Source organism: Pseudonaja textilis, chromosome 15 (genome assembly GCF_049901715.1).
Source record: "Pseudonaja textilis isolate UNSWEBS1 chromosome 15, rPseTex1.2, whole genome shotgun sequence".
Lineage (NCBI taxonomy): Eukaryota > Metazoa > Chordata > Lepidosauria > Squamata > Elapidae > Pseudonaja > Pseudonaja textilis.
Genome location: NC_142004.1, coordinates 5,209,003 through 5,227,807, shown reverse-complemented (window position 1 = coordinate 5,227,807; position 18,805 = coordinate 5,209,003). Strand labels below are relative to the sequence as shown.

General features: G+C 45.5%; 2 protein-coding genes across 3 annotated transcripts in view; one reads left to right on the top strand and one right to left on the bottom strand.

Annotated features, from left to right (window-relative positions):
* Positions 1-4,783, bottom strand: part of RFC5 (replication factor C subunit 5) — a 315,947-nt gene extending 311,164 nt beyond the window's left edge. The window contains exon 1 of the mRNA XM_087913264.1: positions 4,775-4,783. The gene's annotated coding sequence lies outside the window, so the exon portion shown is untranslated. The remainder of the gene's footprint in view (positions 1-4,774) is intronic.
* The window catches only part of NOS1 (nitric oxide synthase 1), a 99,020-nt gene extending 83,550 nt beyond the window's left edge, over positions 1-15,470 (top strand). Inside the window, exons 23-29 of one of the 2 annotated variants that reach the window (XM_026718614.2) lie at positions 2,610-2,820; positions 5,104-5,191; positions 6,608-6,729; positions 8,879-9,027; positions 9,339-9,533; positions 11,151-11,269; positions 13,660-15,470. In XM_026718614.2, coding sequence (XP_026574399.1) covers positions 2,610-2,820; positions 5,104-5,191; positions 6,608-6,729; positions 8,879-9,027; positions 9,339-9,533; positions 11,151-11,269; positions 13,660-13,720 — 945 coding nt within the window. In that variant the 3' untranslated portion in view covers positions 13,721-15,470. Of the gene's footprint in view, positions 1-2,609; positions 2,821-5,103; positions 5,192-6,607; positions 6,730-8,878; positions 9,028-9,338; positions 9,534-11,150; positions 11,270-13,509 lie in introns of both variants that reach the window. The other variant, XM_087913261.1, reaches the window with a different exon arrangement.
* The last annotated feature ends 3,335 nt before the right edge of the window (positions 15,471-18,805 follow it).

Genomic DNA, 18,805 nt, shown 5'->3' with positions numbered 1-18,805 from the left:
GTTTCCCGCATCGGCTACATTCAAACATGTGGACTTCAGGGCTGGCTGGAGAATTCCGAGAGCCTACGTCCACACGCATCTGTAAGTCGGCAAGACTGAGAAACTCCGTTCTCGAACTCTGCTCTAGATTTAATACACTGTTGAAAAATGGGGCCACGAGGAAGGAACTGGAGAAAGTTGTATAATTTTAATGGGGGTTTGTTTGTCTTTTACTTGTTTCATTAAATTAAGATGGTGTCTTTTTAAAGGATATAATTTAGATGTCTGTCTTTTTTTAATTTATTTTGGTTCTTCTTTGTTTTATTTGTTGGTTTTGTTCACTGGGGGAGATGATCCTTTGACTCTTTTTCTTTATTTTATTTTGAATAATTTTCTTGGGGAATACAGGTAGTCCTCGAGTTACGACCCCAAAATTTATGTTGCTAAGTGAAACATTTGTTCAGTGAGTTTTGCCCCATTTTACGGCTTTTCTTGCCACCATTGTTAAGTGAAGAATTATATTTGTTAATAACACAGTTTTTAAGTGAATCATTGCATTTGGTCATTTAGTGACATGGTTGTTAAATGAATCTGGATTCTCCATGGACTTTGCTTGTCAGAGGGTCACAAAAGGGTCACATGTCACCATGGGAGATGCTACATGGTCACAAGTGTGAAAAACGATCATAAGTCACTTTTTTCAGTCACTAAACGAATGTTGTAAGTCAAGCACTATCTTAGTTCTTTCTGTTCACCTATTTTCTATAGAATAACTTAGATTTTTAAAATAATAATATGATCACATAGTCATAAATTTTTTTCATGCAAAACTACTCACTAATAACTACAGTATTTTTAGAAGCAATTCAGAAGTGCCCTTTGTAATTTTAAGCCTTATTATTATTAATTATGCATAATTAGGCCATCTTGTCTGACCTGATTTAAGCTGCCACTTTGCAAAAGTGTCTTCCATCTCATCCATCATGCCTCCTGGGATAATTTGTCTTCACCCAATTTGGGGAGCGGGAGGAATCCATTTTCTAAGTTTACAGTGACGTCTTGATTGAATGGACTAATTATGAGATGGGATGAATGCCCGTAAATTAGAAAAGAGCGTGGCTGGGTATGTATGTCATCCGTGTGATGACATCATCACGCAAAGGATACCATTCGCAAAACAGAACCATTATGAAAATGCATGGAGTCGTGGAAAATAGTTCCGTGGACATGAGTGACACGTGTTTTGACACAGTTATGAAATCTGCATGCTTTGGGTCAAAAGTCACAGTGCAAATCTCAGCAGAAAGGTTTACGGTATCCAGGTGTAATAAATTGTGGCTTCACTTCCATCAAACTCCAAACTAAACCAGTGTCTGCCTATGTTGTCATTAAGAATCTTGTGCAAACCCAGAAACAGATTATAGGCCGAGGTATTGTACAAAACTGCTGGAAAATATATAATGTAGGGTTCAAAATGGTACATGTGAATGGAATGGAATGGAATGGAATGGAATGGAATGGAATAGAATAGAATAGAATAGAATAGAATCCTTTTGTTGGCCAAGTGTGATTGGACACACAAGGAATTTGTCTTTGGTGCATATGCTCTCAGTGTACATAAGAAAAAATAAAATACATTCATTAAGAATCATAGGATACAACACTTAGTGATAGCCCTAGGTTATAAGCAATCAAAACATACTAGGAAAACAAATAAAACAATATAAATTGTAAAGATACAAGCAACCCGGTTATAGTCATAAGTGGGAAGAGATAGGTAATGGGAAGGATGAGAAGAAGAATAGTAATACAGTCTTACTAAGTAATTTGACAGCGTTGTGGTAATGAGTTGTTTAGCAGAGTGATGGGGAAAAACTGTCCTTATGTCTAGTTCTTTTTCTCACTGGCCCAAAGGTGTGGTACCCACATAATATTCCTCGTTGACCTGTCCAAGTTGAGTTGCTGGTTGTTGTAATTATGCAAAGCTACCTCCCCAGATGGAAGGATCAGCAACAGAATGATTTGTTCAACTTTTTGATGTTTCAGTGCTGAAATGTTTGCTGGTCCCTTGTTCTTTGGAAGCTCCCATTTCATATCTCGAATGCCAGTCCATGTTGTGGGAACGGAGCCAAGATGTGGGGTAGCTTTAAAAGAGGATTAAGTCAGATTCTTGGAAGATAAAGTAGGGTAAAGCATTTTTCTTTCAGATGTAGCGCACACTGGAGTTGTGCTTGCCTCTTGTCTGCTTCGGGACATGTCTCTTGTTGATCCCTTTGAGAAGATCTTGTTCAGAGTGGATAATCTGGCTGTAAGGATTCTACTCAACAAAGGAAGCTCCAGGGTTTGTTTGGTTTTTTTTTTTGCCTGGAGATAAACTCACATCTTTCTTTCTTTCCTTCTTTCTTTCTTTCTTTCTTTCTTTCTTTCTTTCTTTCTTTCTTTCTTTCTTTCTTTCTTTCTTTCTTTCTTTCTTTCTTTCTTTCTTTCTTTCCTTCCTTCCTTCCTTCCTTCCTTCCTTCCTTCCTTCCTTCCTTCCTTCCTTCCTTCCTTCCTTCCTTCCTTCCTTCCTTCCTTCCTTCCTTCCTTCCTTCCTTCCTTCCTTCCTTCCTTCCTTCCTTTCTTTCGCACAGGGTCTTCAGGATTATGAGGAATGGAAGTGGTCGAAAAACCCCACCATGGTAGAAGTGCTGCAAGAATTCCCATCCGTGCAGATGCCTTCAACCCTCCTGCTAACCCAACTCCCTTTGCTTCAACCCCGTTACTATTCCATTAGTTCCTCCCCAGACATGTACCAGGATGAAGTCCACCTCACAGTGGCTGTGGTGTCCTATCGCACCAGAGGTAAGCCATGCTATCTGTGGCCTGGAAAGCAGAATCAGACCCAAGCAAAGCCCCAACCAAATGAAGAACACTGCCTTGGCCTAACATGATAAGGCTTCTTGGGAGATCGTTTGCAAAACGAAGAGTTGGTTATTTCTGTTCGGAAACGTATAGTAAAGAAACTAAGGCAGGCATCCCCAAACCCCAGGCCGCAGCCCACTGCCAGCCACGGGTGAGATTTGAACGGGTTGTTCCGGTTCTATAGAACCAGTTGTTACAGTTCTGTGCAGTTCAGAGAACCGGCAAGTGGCACCACTGGTTGACCCTGCCTCGCCCCGCCCCGCCTCACCCACTCACTCTTTACCTGGCATGCGTGCCATCTAACTTGCTTGCGTTTGCTATCAATTGTGCTGGGAGATTTAGATTAGCTAGAAAGCAGGAAATCGTTGGACTTCTTGCTTTGTAGCTAATCTAAGAGCAGAGCTGAACCTTCCTAAGGACTGAAGCTTCTATTTTTCAGTGCAGGCTCAGGTAGCAGATTGCAGAAAGGTAGATCTCTAAGTGAATCTGTGATTCTGTGAGCAACTTCAATCTGCCTGCCTGCTTGCTTTGCCTGATTTGGGGTCAAAGTTGCTTTTTTATTTTAAAAAATGCAATAGTTATATAAATATTTACAATATTTACATACAAGCCATGCCCAGCCAGTCACGTGGCCACCAAGCCACACCCACAAATTAGGCCACACCCACAGAACTGGTTGTTAAGAAATTTGAATCCCACCCCTCTTACCGGCCCACAGCCTGTTCAAAACCGGGATATGGGAGAAATGGGAGAAATGGGCAAGTGCATGCCTGATGCTCTACTCCCATGAGTAGAGGATGCTTGCGTTTGCGCACAAAGCTCTATTCGTGCCAACGGAGCTTTGTGCATGAGTGCAAGTGCCCTCCACTCTCACAAGTGGAACTTCTTGTGGGAGTGCAAATGCCTGCCCCTCGCATAAATGCCTGTCACTCACACGCATGAATACAGAGAGTGCTTGCGCACAAAGCTCCATTCACGTGAATGGAGGGTGTGAGCACACTGCTCATACAAATGGAGCTGTGCATGCGTGTGGACCTGCCACTCTCTCTTTCACACACACACACACACACCACAGCAGCCTGCCAATCTGGAAAGTTTGGAGACCGCAGAACTAAGACACATTCAAACAAATCAGCACCATGGAGAGCTCCACTTGGCCAGGTTAGTGTCTCCTGCTAGGTTCTATTCCTCTGATCTTTGAGGTGAGAGATCTTTGGGGAAAAGGATCCCTGATGCTCACCGAGCCTTGGTGTTTTTCTCATCAACCTTCTTTCCTCCTTAGCCTTTGTCTCCAAGCCCAAGGTCACCACTGTAGTGCAGGATAACGGCATAATTTTGCCAAGCACAATGTCCTCGGTGGAGATTAGCCTTTCATTTCAAATTTAAAGATAAAAGCATATCACAAGCAAAGTTGCCAGGAGAGCCATTTCTGGCCTCTCATTTGATGGACTGCAGAGTGTGTTGCATCTGTGGGGGGGCAGTTTTGGCAGAGGTCCTGGTTTGGAAGCATCTGGTGAACATCAACTGGGAGACAGAAGAAGAAACAGAGCCCAGACAGACGTACATTGCAAATCCAAGCAACTGATAATATTATGATGAAGATAGCTTCTTTCCGTGTATTTGGGGTGTGCATTGCTTCATATTAGAGCCCAAAAGGATGTATCCAAAACATGATATAAACGCTATAAACGTAGTATTTATACCAAATACTGTAAATACAGTATTTATGCACTTTATAAGCCTATTTATAACGCCCATAGTATCATTGCCTAGAGTGTTTGTAGATTATATCCCTACAGCAGCCACCTTGAACATTAGGAAGTTTCTCTCTCTCCTCCCTCCCTCCCTCCCTCCCCCCCTCTAAATATATTCTTAAGTTTTTGCGGGTACTTACATGTATGGTATTCAGCTTTGTTCGGGTATTTTCCCACATCATTGTAGTTGTGCTTTTAAAGTTGTAGCAACGTTTCGGCAGAATCTCATCTGCCATCATCAGGCTTCTGTATACACACACACACACACACACAAATATATACATACACACACACACATATATGTATGTATGTATACATACTTTCTAATGTTCAAGGTGGCTGTAGGGATGTAATACACATACACATATATACATACATACATACATACACACACACATATATAATGCATGCTTAAATGATTTTGGAATCTCACCAAATATTATCCAACACCTTTTGCCTCTTTTCCTAGATGGAGAAGGCCCAATACACCACGGGGTATGTTCTTCCTGGTTTAACCAGATACAGGAGGATGAAGTGGTGCCCTGCTTCGTTAGAGGGTAAGATGGAGTAAAGTATAGATTCAAAAACAAAACTAAGCCACGTTGGTGCCAGTCTGTTTTGAATACCGTTGAACTTTCCAGACTCAAGTCCCAGTTGATTCTAGGTTGACCACAATGCTGGAAGTCAGTTCACCTGTTATTTAACCTTTGGCTGAAGACTCCCAGATGTGTTTTGGTCAAAGCAGAAATGGCAATTACAGGTTGTCATTGCCTTAACAGCCATTCATCTAATGATGGTTCAAAGTTACAACAGCCTCAGAAAAAAAGTGATTTTATGTCCTTAAGTTATAACGGGAGATTCTGGTTCTTACAAAACTTCAACCATAGAATCAATTCCCTAGGGATGGTGAAAGCATTCTTTCTCCAGGTATATTCATGCAATAGTTGGATGGTTATTAAATGTTTCACTTCAGATTAAAATAGAATATTTTCTTCCACCTTCGGCGTTCTCTAAAGCAGTGTTCTTCAGCCTGGGCCACTTTAAGATGCATGGAGGACTTTAACTCCCAGAATTCCCCAGCCAGCCAGTTAGCTGTGGAATTCTGGGAGTTGAAGTCCACACATCTTACCACTGCTGTAAAAGACTGGTTTAGGGTTGCAATCTTCTGCATTTAGGGAGTAAAATTCAGCTGCACGCTGGGAAGGCAATGCATAGACTTTCAGTTACTCTGACCTAAACTCCTCGTAGAACTTGATTTTTTTTTTTGGGGGGGGGGAGGGGTTGGCAACTAGATTCCACAAGAGATCCAATTTAATGCAGACCCAAGATATATTTACTCCTGCCTTAGGCACAAAGCCTGTTGAGAGACCTTGGACCAGTTCCACTCTCTGAGCCCTAGGAAGGAGGCAATGGCAAACCACTTGTTCCAATATCTCAGGGGCTGCCCCAAAGAAGAGGGAGTCAAGCTACTCTCCAAAGCACCTGAAGGCAGGACAAGAAGCAACGGATGGAAACTAACCAAGGAGAGAAGCAACCTAGAACTAAGGAGGAATTTCCTGACAGTTAGAGCAATTAATCAGTGGAATAACTTGCCTCCAGAAGTTGTAAATGCTGGAAGTTTTTAAGAAGAGAGTTGGATAATCATTTATCTGAAGTGGTGTAGGGTTTCTTGCCTAAGCAGGGGGGTTGGACTATAAGACCTCCAAGGTCCCTTCCAACTCTGTTATTCTAATTCACTTCCAAAAACATTGCCAAGAAAGCTGCAGGGACTGGTCTAGGTAGTTGCCACAAGTCCACACTGGACTGGAAGGCACCCCAAAAATAAAACATAGTTTGCCTCTAACCTTCTCAGCGGTGACAGGCAGAAGCACTTTCTCTCTCTTCGGAGTAGTCTACTTTTCATGACCTCCTGATGCAAGAAGATGGATGCCAGCTTGTGGGGTGATAGTGAAACTCCCGTTTTGTTCCTCCAGAGCACCTGGATTTCACATGCCACAAGATCCCAAACTTCCTTGCATTCTGATTGGCCCTGGAACTGGAATTGCACCTTTTCGCAGCTTCTGGCAACAGCGGCTCTTTGATCTCAAACATAAAGGTTGGTTAATTTGGGGAAATTTGATGGATAGATGGCATGCAACAGTAGCAAATGAATCGATTTTGTTGTGGTTAGCCGGCAGCAGGTGCGGATGGGTGAGGAGAGCGAGGACTCAGATGAGGGGCCAGGACCATTAGGGGAGTGGACTGCTGCCTTCAGGGATTGCGGGGGCTGGCAGCAGCGATGAGGAGTTTCCCGAGGAGCCTGTGCCAAGTGCACGTGCATGCGGGATTGCTCGCAGGAAAAAGTACCTGCAACAGCACGGGCGATTCGGGAGTAAGGCTGCAAGGTAATGATCCCTCCTTCAAGAAGATAAAAGCCAGCTGTGAAGCGAATGTTCTTTGCAGGAAGCAAAGACATTTTGAAACTCCATCCTCGTGGACATTGCAGTATCTTAAGTTGGTATTTGAAGACTCTTGTGTTGTGAAATATTTCTTATCTGTCATTCTTGGCAGACTAGCACAGTTTTGGCAAGGCTTGTGCTTATCAAAGTTAATTAGTTTTCAGCAGCCTTTTAACCGGGGATTTGTAAGAATCATTAAAAGGCTTATGTTCCCTTTGGTTCGTGTTTGTTTTATTGGAAAAGGGTTTGGGTCAGAACAGATTTCAGGAAGAGGATATATATTTGGCACGCATGAGTAATGAGCTAAAAGATAAATCTCTTTGGAACTGCCTCTTGGCTTTGGATCTCTTTCTCCTTCTCTTTCTCTTCTTTTCCTCCACACATAGTTGTGTGCAATTTTAGACCACATTCTGAAGGGTGTTCGTATCTGACTTTAGGTGTTGCTTCCCATGGACAAAGACATCTGTGCTATCTGGAAAGATTGGTCATTGAGGTTTTCTAAAACATTTAGTTGAGTTTCTATGGAGATTTTCGACTATCCAGGTCATGGTTGTGCCAAAGGTGTTTTGTTTTTTTTTTCAACAAGCAATTGGACTTTCTGGATTAATTTGTATATCATGGTAGGCTAAGATAAAATGTGGTTTGATAGCTTCTAAGTCCCAATGTTGTAGGAACCCAACTATTGCCTTAGGAATTTTTATGAACCTGGTTATCAATCTGAGCTGTCATCTGGTTGGTTTGTTCAGGCAATCTATGTGATATATATATATATTATTTTGTTAACCTGGGTTTAGAGGACTGTACAAACCAAGCCAGTGTGGAATCAATATACAGAGGGGGTTAGAAGATACTGCCTTCAACCCAATGATTAGAGGTCTGGAGGAAAACCATCTGAGGAACGACTGAGGGAAATAAATATGTCTAGTCTAATGGAGAGAAGAACTAGGGATGGGATGGTACCAGTCTTCTAGTACTTCAGGGCCTGTCATGGAGAAGAGGGGATCAACCTTTTCTGAGCCAAACCTGGTTCCAAGGAAGCAAACACGAGACAAAGGTAACAGCGCAACCTTTTAATGTTTCTTTACTAATCCCGTTCCTTCACGGGTAAAAGGCTGCTTCAAACCAATTAGCTCCGATAAGAAAGAGCCTTGCCAAGCTTTGGCAAGGCTGCCAAGAACACCGGATAAAGTGACTAAGCAATAATTCCAACACAAAGAGTCTCCAAACACCAACCAAGATATTCTGAACATCCACAAGGCTTGAGTGCAAAAACGTCTTTGCTTGCTGCAAAGAACTCCGGTTTCTCGGCTGGCTTTTCATCTCCTCAGGGAGGGGCCATTACCTTGCAGCCTTACTCCCGAGTCGCCCCTGCTGCTGCAGCGGCTCTTCTAGCAGCCCTACACACACACGCGCTGCGCACAGGCTCCTCGGGGATCTCTTCATGGCTACTGCCAGCCTCCACAACCTCCGAAGGCAGCACTCCACTCCCTGATAGTCCTGGCCCCATCCCTGCATCACACACGCAGGCCCCTCGTCTGAGTCTTCACTCTCCGAGACCTCAGGCAACCACACCTGCTGCCGATGAACCACAACACCTCCAGAACCACAGCAACCCAGAGGGTGCTCCATCACTGGGGGTTTCTCTGAAGAGACCGGACAGCCGTTTGGCATAGAGTCTCCTGCTTTAGCCTTTGGACTAGAAGACCTCCAAAGTCCCTTCATATTATTCTATGTTCCGTGTTGAGATGACTGGTAAGGAAAAAAAAAACCTCCTTCTCCTCCTCCTTCTCCCAATCTTCTCACTAGGGCTGAAACCGTGCCCCATGACACTGGTCTTCGGTTGCCGACAATCCAAGATCGATCACATTTACAAAGAAGAGACTTTGATGGCCAAGAGCAGCGGGGTGTTTAAGGAATTGTTCACGGCCTATTCTCGTGAGCCAGAAAAACCAAAGGTAATTCACCCTGCCTTATCCACAGCCCAAGCAGACTCTCCCGATCATTTCCCAGAAGTCTGTCACTCAGACAAATCGGCCATCGACAGGCACGTGGAGATAAACAACGCCTACACACCGTGCCAAAGAGACAAATTTAAAAAAAAAAAACAAAGTCAATGGGGGAGGAAGCTGGATTTGCTCCACGGCTGCATGATCCACTGAACCACAAAGGGTTGTAAAAATCTGGTGTGGCTCATTGAACGACTGTCAAGGACGATATCGGCCAATGTGCTGTGAAAACTGTTGTTGTTTTTTCCCCCTTCTTGTAGAAATATGTGCAGGACATACTGCAGGAGCAATTGGCGAGCTCCGTCTACAAAGCCCTGAAGGAAAAGGGCGGCCACGTCTACGTGTGCGGTGATGTCACCATGGCTGGAGACGTCCTCAAGACCATCCAAAACATCGTTCAGGAACAGGGGAAGCTGTCAGCCGAGGAAGGCATTGCGTTCATTAGCAAGCTGAGGGTGAGCCGCCGTTCCAGTGGTGGGATTCAAAAAATGTCGCTACTGCTTCTGTGGGCGGGGTTTGGTGGGCGGGGCAGGGGAAGGCTGCTGCAAAAATCTCCCTTCCCTCCCCACTCCAGGAGGAAAGTTATTGCAAAATCCCCCTTCCCTCCCTACCCCACTAACCTGCTTTCCAGCTCCATTCTCCCGGGCAGGGCAACCAAAGAAGACCCAGCCAAATCAGCTGCGGGCGTGGCTTAGTGGATGAGGTGTTCTCTGGGTGTGGCTTGGGGGGCGAGGCTTGGGGGCGTGGTAGGGGAAGGATACTGGAAAATTCTCCCTTCCCTCCCCACCCCACTAACCTGCTTTCCAGCTCCGTTCTCCTGGGCAGGGCAACCAAAGAAGACCCAGCCGATCAGCTGCGGGCGTGGCTTGGTGGATGAGGTGTTCTCTGGGTGTGGCTTGGTGGGCGTGGCTTGGTGGGCGTGGCAGGGGAAGGATACTGGAAAATCCCTCTTCCCTCCCCACCCCACTAACCTGCTTTCCAGCTCCGTTCTCCTGGGCAGGACAACCAAAGGAGACCCAGCCGATCAGCTGGGACTCAATGGGAGGCGGAGAATAGTTGGGGGCGGAGCCAATCAGTGGTGGTGTTCTGAACTACTCAGAATTTCCACTACCGGTTCTCCAGAACTGGTCTGAACCTGCTGAATACCACCTCTGGCCAATTCCCATTGTGTGTTTCAACCTTCCTTGCATAAAGCTCTGGTAAAACCGTGGTTAAAGAGCAATATTGCAGACCTGCTGTACGACTGTCACAAGTTATGACCATGATGGCAGGCTGCATTACGGTTGTAATTCGAGGACTGTCTTTTTGCAATCTCTTTCTTCTCCTCGGCAGAAATATAATTGTGTGCGTGGATTTTCTACCTTCCTGATAAATGTTGCGGGAGGACAGCCAGGTTAGCCTGCAATAGCCAAACATCTAAAGGAGCCTTGTAGCACTTTTCTAAACAAACTATTTTTATTTTACTGTATAAACTTTGGTAAACTGCCATCTTTGGCCTTAATAAAATTTGCCATTGGAAAAGGTGCTGATTTCTCTCCCTCCCTCCCTCCCTCCCTCTCTCTCGCTTTGTCTCTCCTTTGTTTCTGTCTTTCTTTCTCTCTCTCTCTCTTTCTCTCTCTCTCATTTTTCTTTCTCTCTCTTTCTCTTTCTTCTATCTCTTTCTTTCTCTCTTTCTCTTCCTTCTGTTTCTTTCTCTCCCTCTCTTTCTCTCTTTTACTTCTCTATTTCTCTTTCCTTCTCTCTCTTTCTCATTTCCCTCTCTCTTTCTCTCTCATTTCTCTCTCTCTCTCTCTCTTTCTCCTATCTCTTTCTTTCTCTCTTTCTTTTCCTTCTGTTTCTTTCTCTCTCTCCTCTTTCTCTTTTGTTTCTCTATTTTCCTTCTCTCTCTTTATCTTTCTCTCTTTTTCTTTCTTCTGTTTCTCTCTCTTCTCTGTCTCTCTATTTGTCTCTCTCTCCCTCCCTCCATCCCTCTCTCTCTTTCTCTTTCCTTCTCTCTCTCATTCTCTTTTCTCTCTCTCTCTCATTTCTCCCCTCCCCTCTCTCTCCTCCCCCACAAACATATCATTTTGCAGGATGACAACCGATACCACGAAGATATCTTCGGAGTCACTCTACGCACATACGAAGTGACCAACCGCCTCCGATCCGAGTCCATCGCGCAGATCGAGGAAAGCAAAAAAGACACAGATGAGTGAGTGCCTCTTTCGGCTTTTGCGAAACGTTCCTTCTCACCTGAGGCTGCCGGGTCCCCAAAATGTGTTCGATGGTGGGGGGAGGAAATGGATGCCTTTAATAGTTTGGAGGGATCAGCAGCGAAGTGAGATGCCGCTCGACTGTCATAGAAAATGTAGGCGGGGGCTGATGGTTCGGAAATCCTCCTGCATTTCTCCTGCCAGATCTCACATCCTTTGACGAACAAGAGTTTTGCTTTAGAAATTATTCCGAAGGGGAAGAGAATCTTGGAGACATTCTCTCTTTTGCATGATCTTCTTGCTCTTATTTTGTGAGGAGGTGACCAATGAACGTGTGCAAATGTCCTGTTTTGCGTTGTCCGATCTTCTCCCAGCCTTCCCGAGTTCCTGTTGCATTTCAAGCAGGGGTTGGCTGCTGGGGGCTCTCAGGAGCTCCTGAGAAAGACAAGCAGCAAGGGAAAGCTTTGTGGGCTTATTGCAAAATCCCCGTTCCCTCCCCACCTCCCTAACCTGCTTTCCAGCTCCGTTCTCCTGGGCAGGGCAACCAAAGGAGACCCAGCCGATCAGCTGGGACTCAATGGGAGGCAGAGAAGAGATGGGGGTGGGGCCAGTCAGGGGTGGGATTTGCTAGTTCTCCGAAGTACTCAAAATTTCCGCTACCGGTTCCCCAGAACTGGTCAGAACCAGCTGAATACCACCTCTGATAGCCACTGAATTGGATCTATTTCAACCAGCCGATTCTGCCTAATCCATATCGAAATGGATTAAAGCCACCTGTTCTGACCAAGGCTTCCTTATCTTACTTGAAGTGCTGCCAACGACCAAAGTCCCAATTAGCCTTTCCAAAACCAAACAGAGAACAAATTCACTATGGAGCTTTCAGAGTCCAAACTGATCAGAGCAAACAACGTTGCTTCCTGCAAAGGTTTCTCTACCTTATGGGAAGGGCAATCACCTCCCAGACTTACTCCCGAGTGGCCCCTATTGACTTAGCTGCTCTTGCCTTCTAGCAGCTCTGTGCACATGCGCGCTGGCTTCCCTTGTTCCTCTGCCTCGCTGCTGCCAGACTCCAGAGGCTCCAGAGTCAACACACAATTCCCAGATGGTCCTGGCCCCATCTCTGTGTCGGATGCGGGACCCTTGTCCAAGTCCTCTCCAGATTGGTCCTCATTCTTCCTCACTATCTGATTCCACTGCTGTCTGCACAGGCAGCCAGTGAACCACAACAACACTGTCAATAGTTAGGCCCTCCAGCTGTTTTGCACAGCATATTTCATTTGGGTTACTTAATTGACCTAACTTCTTAGGTTTATACAATGTGTTATATATATATTGCGTGTGTGTGTGTGTGTATGCGTGTGTGTGTATATGTATGTATGTATGTATGTATGTATGTATGGTATTCAGCTTTGTTCGGGTATTTTCCCACGTCATTATAGTTGTGCTTTTAAAGTTGCGGCAACTTTTCGGCAGAATCTCATCTGCCATCATCAGGCTTCTGTATTGTGTTCGTCATGTGTGTCAGGCTTTTGCAGCCGTTTCTGTTTTAAATTTGGTGCTAGCCTTGTGCTGTGTTAGAATGTTTTTTATCTTCCTCCTGATTGGTTGGGAGTCTTGGTCTGTGTTTATTGGTCTTGGAGTTTGCTGTGTTATGCTTGATTGGTGTTTCTAGTATCTTCTGTCTGTTTTGTGGCTTTTTTTGTCTTGATTGGCTGGCAACATTGTGTTTTGTGTATTTTTAGTGCAGCTTGGCTTCGGGTGAATGGCCAGCTATCGTTTATTAGGAAGCTAGGTTTCCTCTGGGTGGCTGGCTGGGGTGTGTTTGGGCTGGAGGTATCGGGGGGTGAGTGTCTGTTTGTGCCCAGGTGTTTGCCTGGCTTGTGGTGTGGAGACTTTTTTGTTTGTGAGTGCAGGCTTCCAGATAATTGACTGCCAGGTGGAGTCATCTCTTCTTAGGATGGCTGCTATTTTTCTGTCTGTTTTGAAGGCAGTCTTGATGTGATTCCTGTGTTGTATCTTACTGATTTTACGTTGCTACAACTTTAAAAGCACAACTATAATGACGTGGGAAAATACCCCAACAAAGCTGAATACCATACATATAAATACTGGTCAGAACCTGCTGAAAAATCACCTCTGCTCCTGGGCATAATTTAGCATTTTGGGGACCAGCGAGGTTTGCACCTGATGCTCCGAGGAAACACTTTAACGCCAGTCCTAACCGCCAGTTTTCTTCCAGGGCGTTTTGTTCCTAACCGGGACGGTGGGGTCCGAGGTGGGATGCCAAGCCAGTCCGGTCCCCAGCAGCTCCTGCTGCACGGTTCCAGGCTGAGGGAGGGCCCCTGGACCCTGTAAACTGACCACTCTGCCTCCACTCCCTTTCCTCCAGGGACACGGCAGTCCACGACTTTTGCTCTTCTCCCGTGTCTCAGCTGGTTATTGTGTCCTGAAGGAAGCCCTGGCTACCGGTGCGACGGACGATGGGTGACAAAAAAAAGCGAACGGACGATGGAGCGGATTCTCTCGTCCCCTCCGCCCCTCCCATATCCCTGTCCTGTGGTCATTTTTTTTTTTCTTTTCACGCCTTCTTCCTGGAGCAACCCTTGCTGAAGCGCAATGGCTTTTGAACAACCTTGCCAGTGGCTTTATTTTTCCTGCCAAAAAAAAAATAGAAAGAAAGAAAGCAACCGCCACCGTCTTTCGTCCTTGCGTCTCGCCCTGGACCAGGCCGTTGCCGAGGGGCTGCATGAAATCCCTTCTTTTAGCGATCCATTCTCTGCAAATTTTGGGACTTCGGGGATGGAGGGCTGGCTTTTCTGGGGACATGCCCGAGAGATGTTTGCCCGTCCACTCAGCACGATTGGCTTCGAATTCATCCGCTCGCTTTCTTCTTTCTTTCTTCCTTTTTTTCCTTTTGTCCCGTTGTCTTTGGCGAAGGGATGGGGAGAAAGGGAGATGGCCTGCTTTTCCACCCCACCCCCCACACCCCTCCCCACCTGTATCTCTGCTCGTGAGCAGCCTCTCCGCACTTTCATACACAGCATGCCGTGTTTCCGTTCGAACTGTCTTAATGTAGCTGTGTTCTTCGGGGCTTCTCTTCCTCCTCCTCCTCTCCCATCCCTGGCAAGTTTACAAAAACCCAAGCGGTTACCAAGCAGGAAAAGCTTTCACCAAGAATCAGTGGTACCCTAGCCCTCCCTTCTTGAGAGTTACGAGGGATGGATGTCCGAAAGGATGAGCGGACCGCAGATCCTCCCAGTAACTCTGAAATTGTTTTTGTCTTTGTGCTGGAGAGACAGAGAGCCCTGCGTTAGGCAACGCTGCCCAAACATCCACTCTTCTGAACCATAAATACAAGCCAGAGAGGCTTCCACAATCCTCACAGAAAGCACAGAGGGTCCTTTTTTCAGCCTCTTCACCAAATGACCCCTAAAATCGATGGCTGGGAAATTGGTTAAACCGGGCAGCGGAATTGAGTTTGGAAACAGGGAAAATAATTCAGGATGTTGTCATTGTTGGGGACAGTTCCCTCCCCTTATTTGCACACACCCCCTCTTGCTTCCAGATTGGAGCCCTGTCAAATATCCAAAACAATTTGCGCACATTTGTGCAGTTTGCATTGGGGGAGGCAGTAGAGACTTGGTGGGGGGTTGGAGTTAGGATATGCAAAAGGGCTCGTGGCAAAACCCATCTCTCTCTCTCTCTCTCTTTTTGGGGTGCATTTTTTTCCATGGCAGTTTACAGCAATTTTAACCTTCGTTGATGAGAAACTACAAATGTCGTAGACGGAGGACAAAGTAATACTTGGAGAGGAATCCAGTAGTTGGACTGATGCTGAATTTGTAGTAGTTGGGTTGGGAAATTAACTGGCCACTTTGGATGTGAGGTCTAAACGCATCCTAGTCAGCCATTCTAAATTTGCACATCCTGATAGATGACACTAAATTCTGAGACTGTGATTTGTTTGGAAAATGAACTGGCCACCTTTGCCTCTGTGAACTGAAGACCTAGGTTGTTTTGTTTTTAAATTTCTGTGCAGTGTCATCTACATTTTAGAAACACCTTTTAGTCCTCTGTACATTACATTCTAGTTCTATCCCCATTCATGCCTTCCTAAACTCTTGATTGTACCATGCCTTCGTGATCAAAGAAGAAATAATAGCTTGTTGCCTTCAAAATATATATTTCAAAAAGGAAAAAGAATGAAAGAAACTGAAAAAGAAGAGAAAAATTCAAACCACCACACTGTGATAGGTTCAGATCATGTCTTGCACTGTGTTAGCGTTTTCCCAGATCGACACACAACTACTGCTTAGATGTTGCCTTTTAAAGCAGACACATCACTTGGATGTCTGGAGCGCAAGCTGGTTAATTGTGAGTTTACATAAAGCTGTTCCTGTATGTATGTTTACCTTACTTGTATTCCTCTATGGATTATCAGTCTTTTCTGTAGTTGAAAAAATAAAAATGAGCAGGAAAAAAAAAAGAGGGAAGCGCGCTAGAAGAAAAGAGCATTATACCAACACCGTCAATGAGGATCAGCTAATCCATCAAGGAATTTAGCATTTGCACAACTCACTAAGCCAACCAATTGCCAGGCCTGAAATGTGAAGCTATGTTCTAACCAAGCTCAGTCATAAATCCACTAATTTTAACCTTGGTTCTCTGAATCATCTGGACCTGGATGGAAAGATTGTCCTTATGGACACCTTGCAACAAAAGAGTTGGGAGGCTAGAGTGGCTAGGAAAATGGGGCCATTCTAGCTGCAACTCTTGTCTTTCTATATCCAATTTTTTCCCCCTTATACACTTGTCCAGGGGGAGGGAAATAGCTTCTCCTATCCCATCTATTGGTGGTTCTGATCCGAGCTGGGCTACTGCTGTTTCTAGTTTTAGTTTTGCAATCAGGGATTTTTTTATTAAAAAAAAGCAAAGTGCAGCTGTTGAAAGTGGAATAGGATGACTCACCATGGCCAACTCGCTATGGCACAACTCGGGACAATTCAACAAACATAAAAGTGAAATGAATTTCGATGGAACCGTGGTGTCAGGATTCCAGCAATCGCCCTAATTAAATCATGATTCTCAAGCCAAACTTCAAAAAACTTCAAAGGATTCATTAGAGGCGACCGACTGGCACTGCCCTGGATGAAACCAACTCCGGCATACGTCATTTCCGTATGCCCCCCCTCCCCCCTGGGTATGTCATAAATCACATTCTCCAATTAAGCACAATTCATGGGCTGGGTGTCATCATTCACGTTCTCCAATTAAATATATTCGCCGGCAAAAACCCTGGTATTTTAGTTACAATCTTTTAAAGATAAAGAGTTGGAATGTACTTTCGCTTTCAACTGCTCTTCCAGATTTCCCCCCCCCCCTTTTTTTAATGGCAACTATCAAAACAGGCATAGGAATATTTTATGAGTTGACACGTGACTAGTAATCATAAAAAAGAAACTCAATCCAGAAATACGAGGCTTACAGTAATTTCAACAAAAACAGAGTCACCAAGAATAAAAGTGACTGAATGAAACAGTTGACACATGTCGAATGGTGCCACAGCAAGTTGTGCCGCAGCGAGCTGGCCATAGTGACTTGTGGTTGAGTTGTCCTGAAAAAGTGGCTAAGCCACTGGCCACCCTTTGCTGCTAACAGGAAACTGAGCTGGCTTTGGTTTGCTGTATTATCTACGTCAACTCGGGGCAAGAAACGGGCCCACGGAAACGAACGAAGAGACCCATCCGTGGGATGCAGGCAGCACACGAAACCAGGCCCCCTCCGGTCCATGGAAAAACCTCTCTCCACGGAACTGGTCCCACGGTGCCCCAAAGTTTGGGGGCCGCTGATACACACACACACGCACGCACGCACACACACATATGTATATCTCCCTGGCTGTGGCTGTGGCTGGACTGCGCTTAGTCTGTTGTGCAAATCTTTGTTTCTCGAATTCTCCTGAAAAAAAGATGATCAGAACTTTAGAAGGGACCTCATCCGTTTCTTGCCTGCTGCCTCCTTTTCCTCCTCGCCAAAACTAAGGAACCAAACGATGTTTACAGCCTTTTATTTTCCTTGTGCGCCTCCGATTTCTCTCCCGTGTACAACAACAACAGCAGCAGCAGCAGCAAAAGTGAAGAATCCACTTTCACAGCAAAGGTTTTTTCTCTCTCTCTCTCTCTCTCTCTCTCTCTCTCTCTCCCCCACCTTCCTGGTCCGGCGTGTCCCATGGTGTCCACGAAGCATCTTTTGTCTCGTGAACAATCTCGCTTCGTTGAGCAAAACCATGTGTCTTTTCCGACAGGATCATGGGTGCCCAACAGAAGAGAAACAAGGCAGTTTAATCCAGGTTGATCCCGTGCAAAACAGCTGTGTGGAGACTGGGCAAATCGGATTCTGTTGTTCTGTGACTTTCGACACGTTGGTGTGCCAAAAAGGGGGGTTGCGGGATGAAGGAAGACCTAATTTGGGGGCTGGAAACAGCAACCTTATAACATAGGCCGTGCTGAAACGCTTAGAGGTGCCCGTCTCCTGGCAGATTTATACCCTTCTCCTCTTCCTCTTCCTCTTTTGCCTTGTCTCCCCAATGTGCCTTTACTTTACTGGTGGCTGCCACCCCTTAGCAGAATAAGAAGAGTTGGAAAGGGATCCTTGGAGGTCTTCCAGTCCAACCCCCCCCCCTCGCTCAAGCAGGAGACCCTCTATGATTTCATAGCCTCTTGGAAAACAAGCATCCCACCCCACCCTATTCCACCCCTACACCAGGAAAAACCTTTTCTTGGGAAGGAGGGAGGGAAGGAAGGAGCTGTGTTCGGATCATAACAAATGCTTCAAGCGGCCGCCGCCACCCCACCCCCCTCTTTTCCTCCACCTCCTCCGAGCTCTGGATGCTGCAAAAATCTCCATTTGTATACCGTGCTCAGCACCTCTCTCATGGACTGATACCTGCTCATGTTTGCGAGATATTCCACACTGTTCTACAAGCATGCACCTTTATGTAAAGTTTCGATCTGATTTTATGGAACTCAAAAAACAAAAAAGGAAAAAAAATATACTTATGCCTGTTCGCATTGCAATCAATTAAAAATAATAATAATAATAATAATAATAAAAAATTCCATGCCTCGTGCTTGTCCGGCCTTGTGTTTTTTTCAAGCTGCTTTAGAAATTTCATTCGTTAGAATGGTTATTTTAGCACGGCTGGGGTTTGGATGAGAATTACGCAGCCTCCGGGAGTTAATACGGTTGACATGCATTTGGCTTAGCCTGGAGTGTGGGGGCGGTGGTGGGATTCAAAAATTTTTACTACTGGTTCTGTGGCCGTGGCTTCGTGGCCGTGGCTTGGTGGGCGTGGCAGGGGAAAGATACTGCCAAATCTCCATTCCCTCCCCAGCCTACTAACCTGCTTTCCAGCTCCGTTCTCCTGGGCAGGGCAACCAAAGGAGACCCAGCAGATCAGCTGGGACTCAATGGGAGGCAGAGAAGAGATGGGGGTGGGGCCAGTCAGGGGTGGGATTTGCCAGTTCTCCAAACTA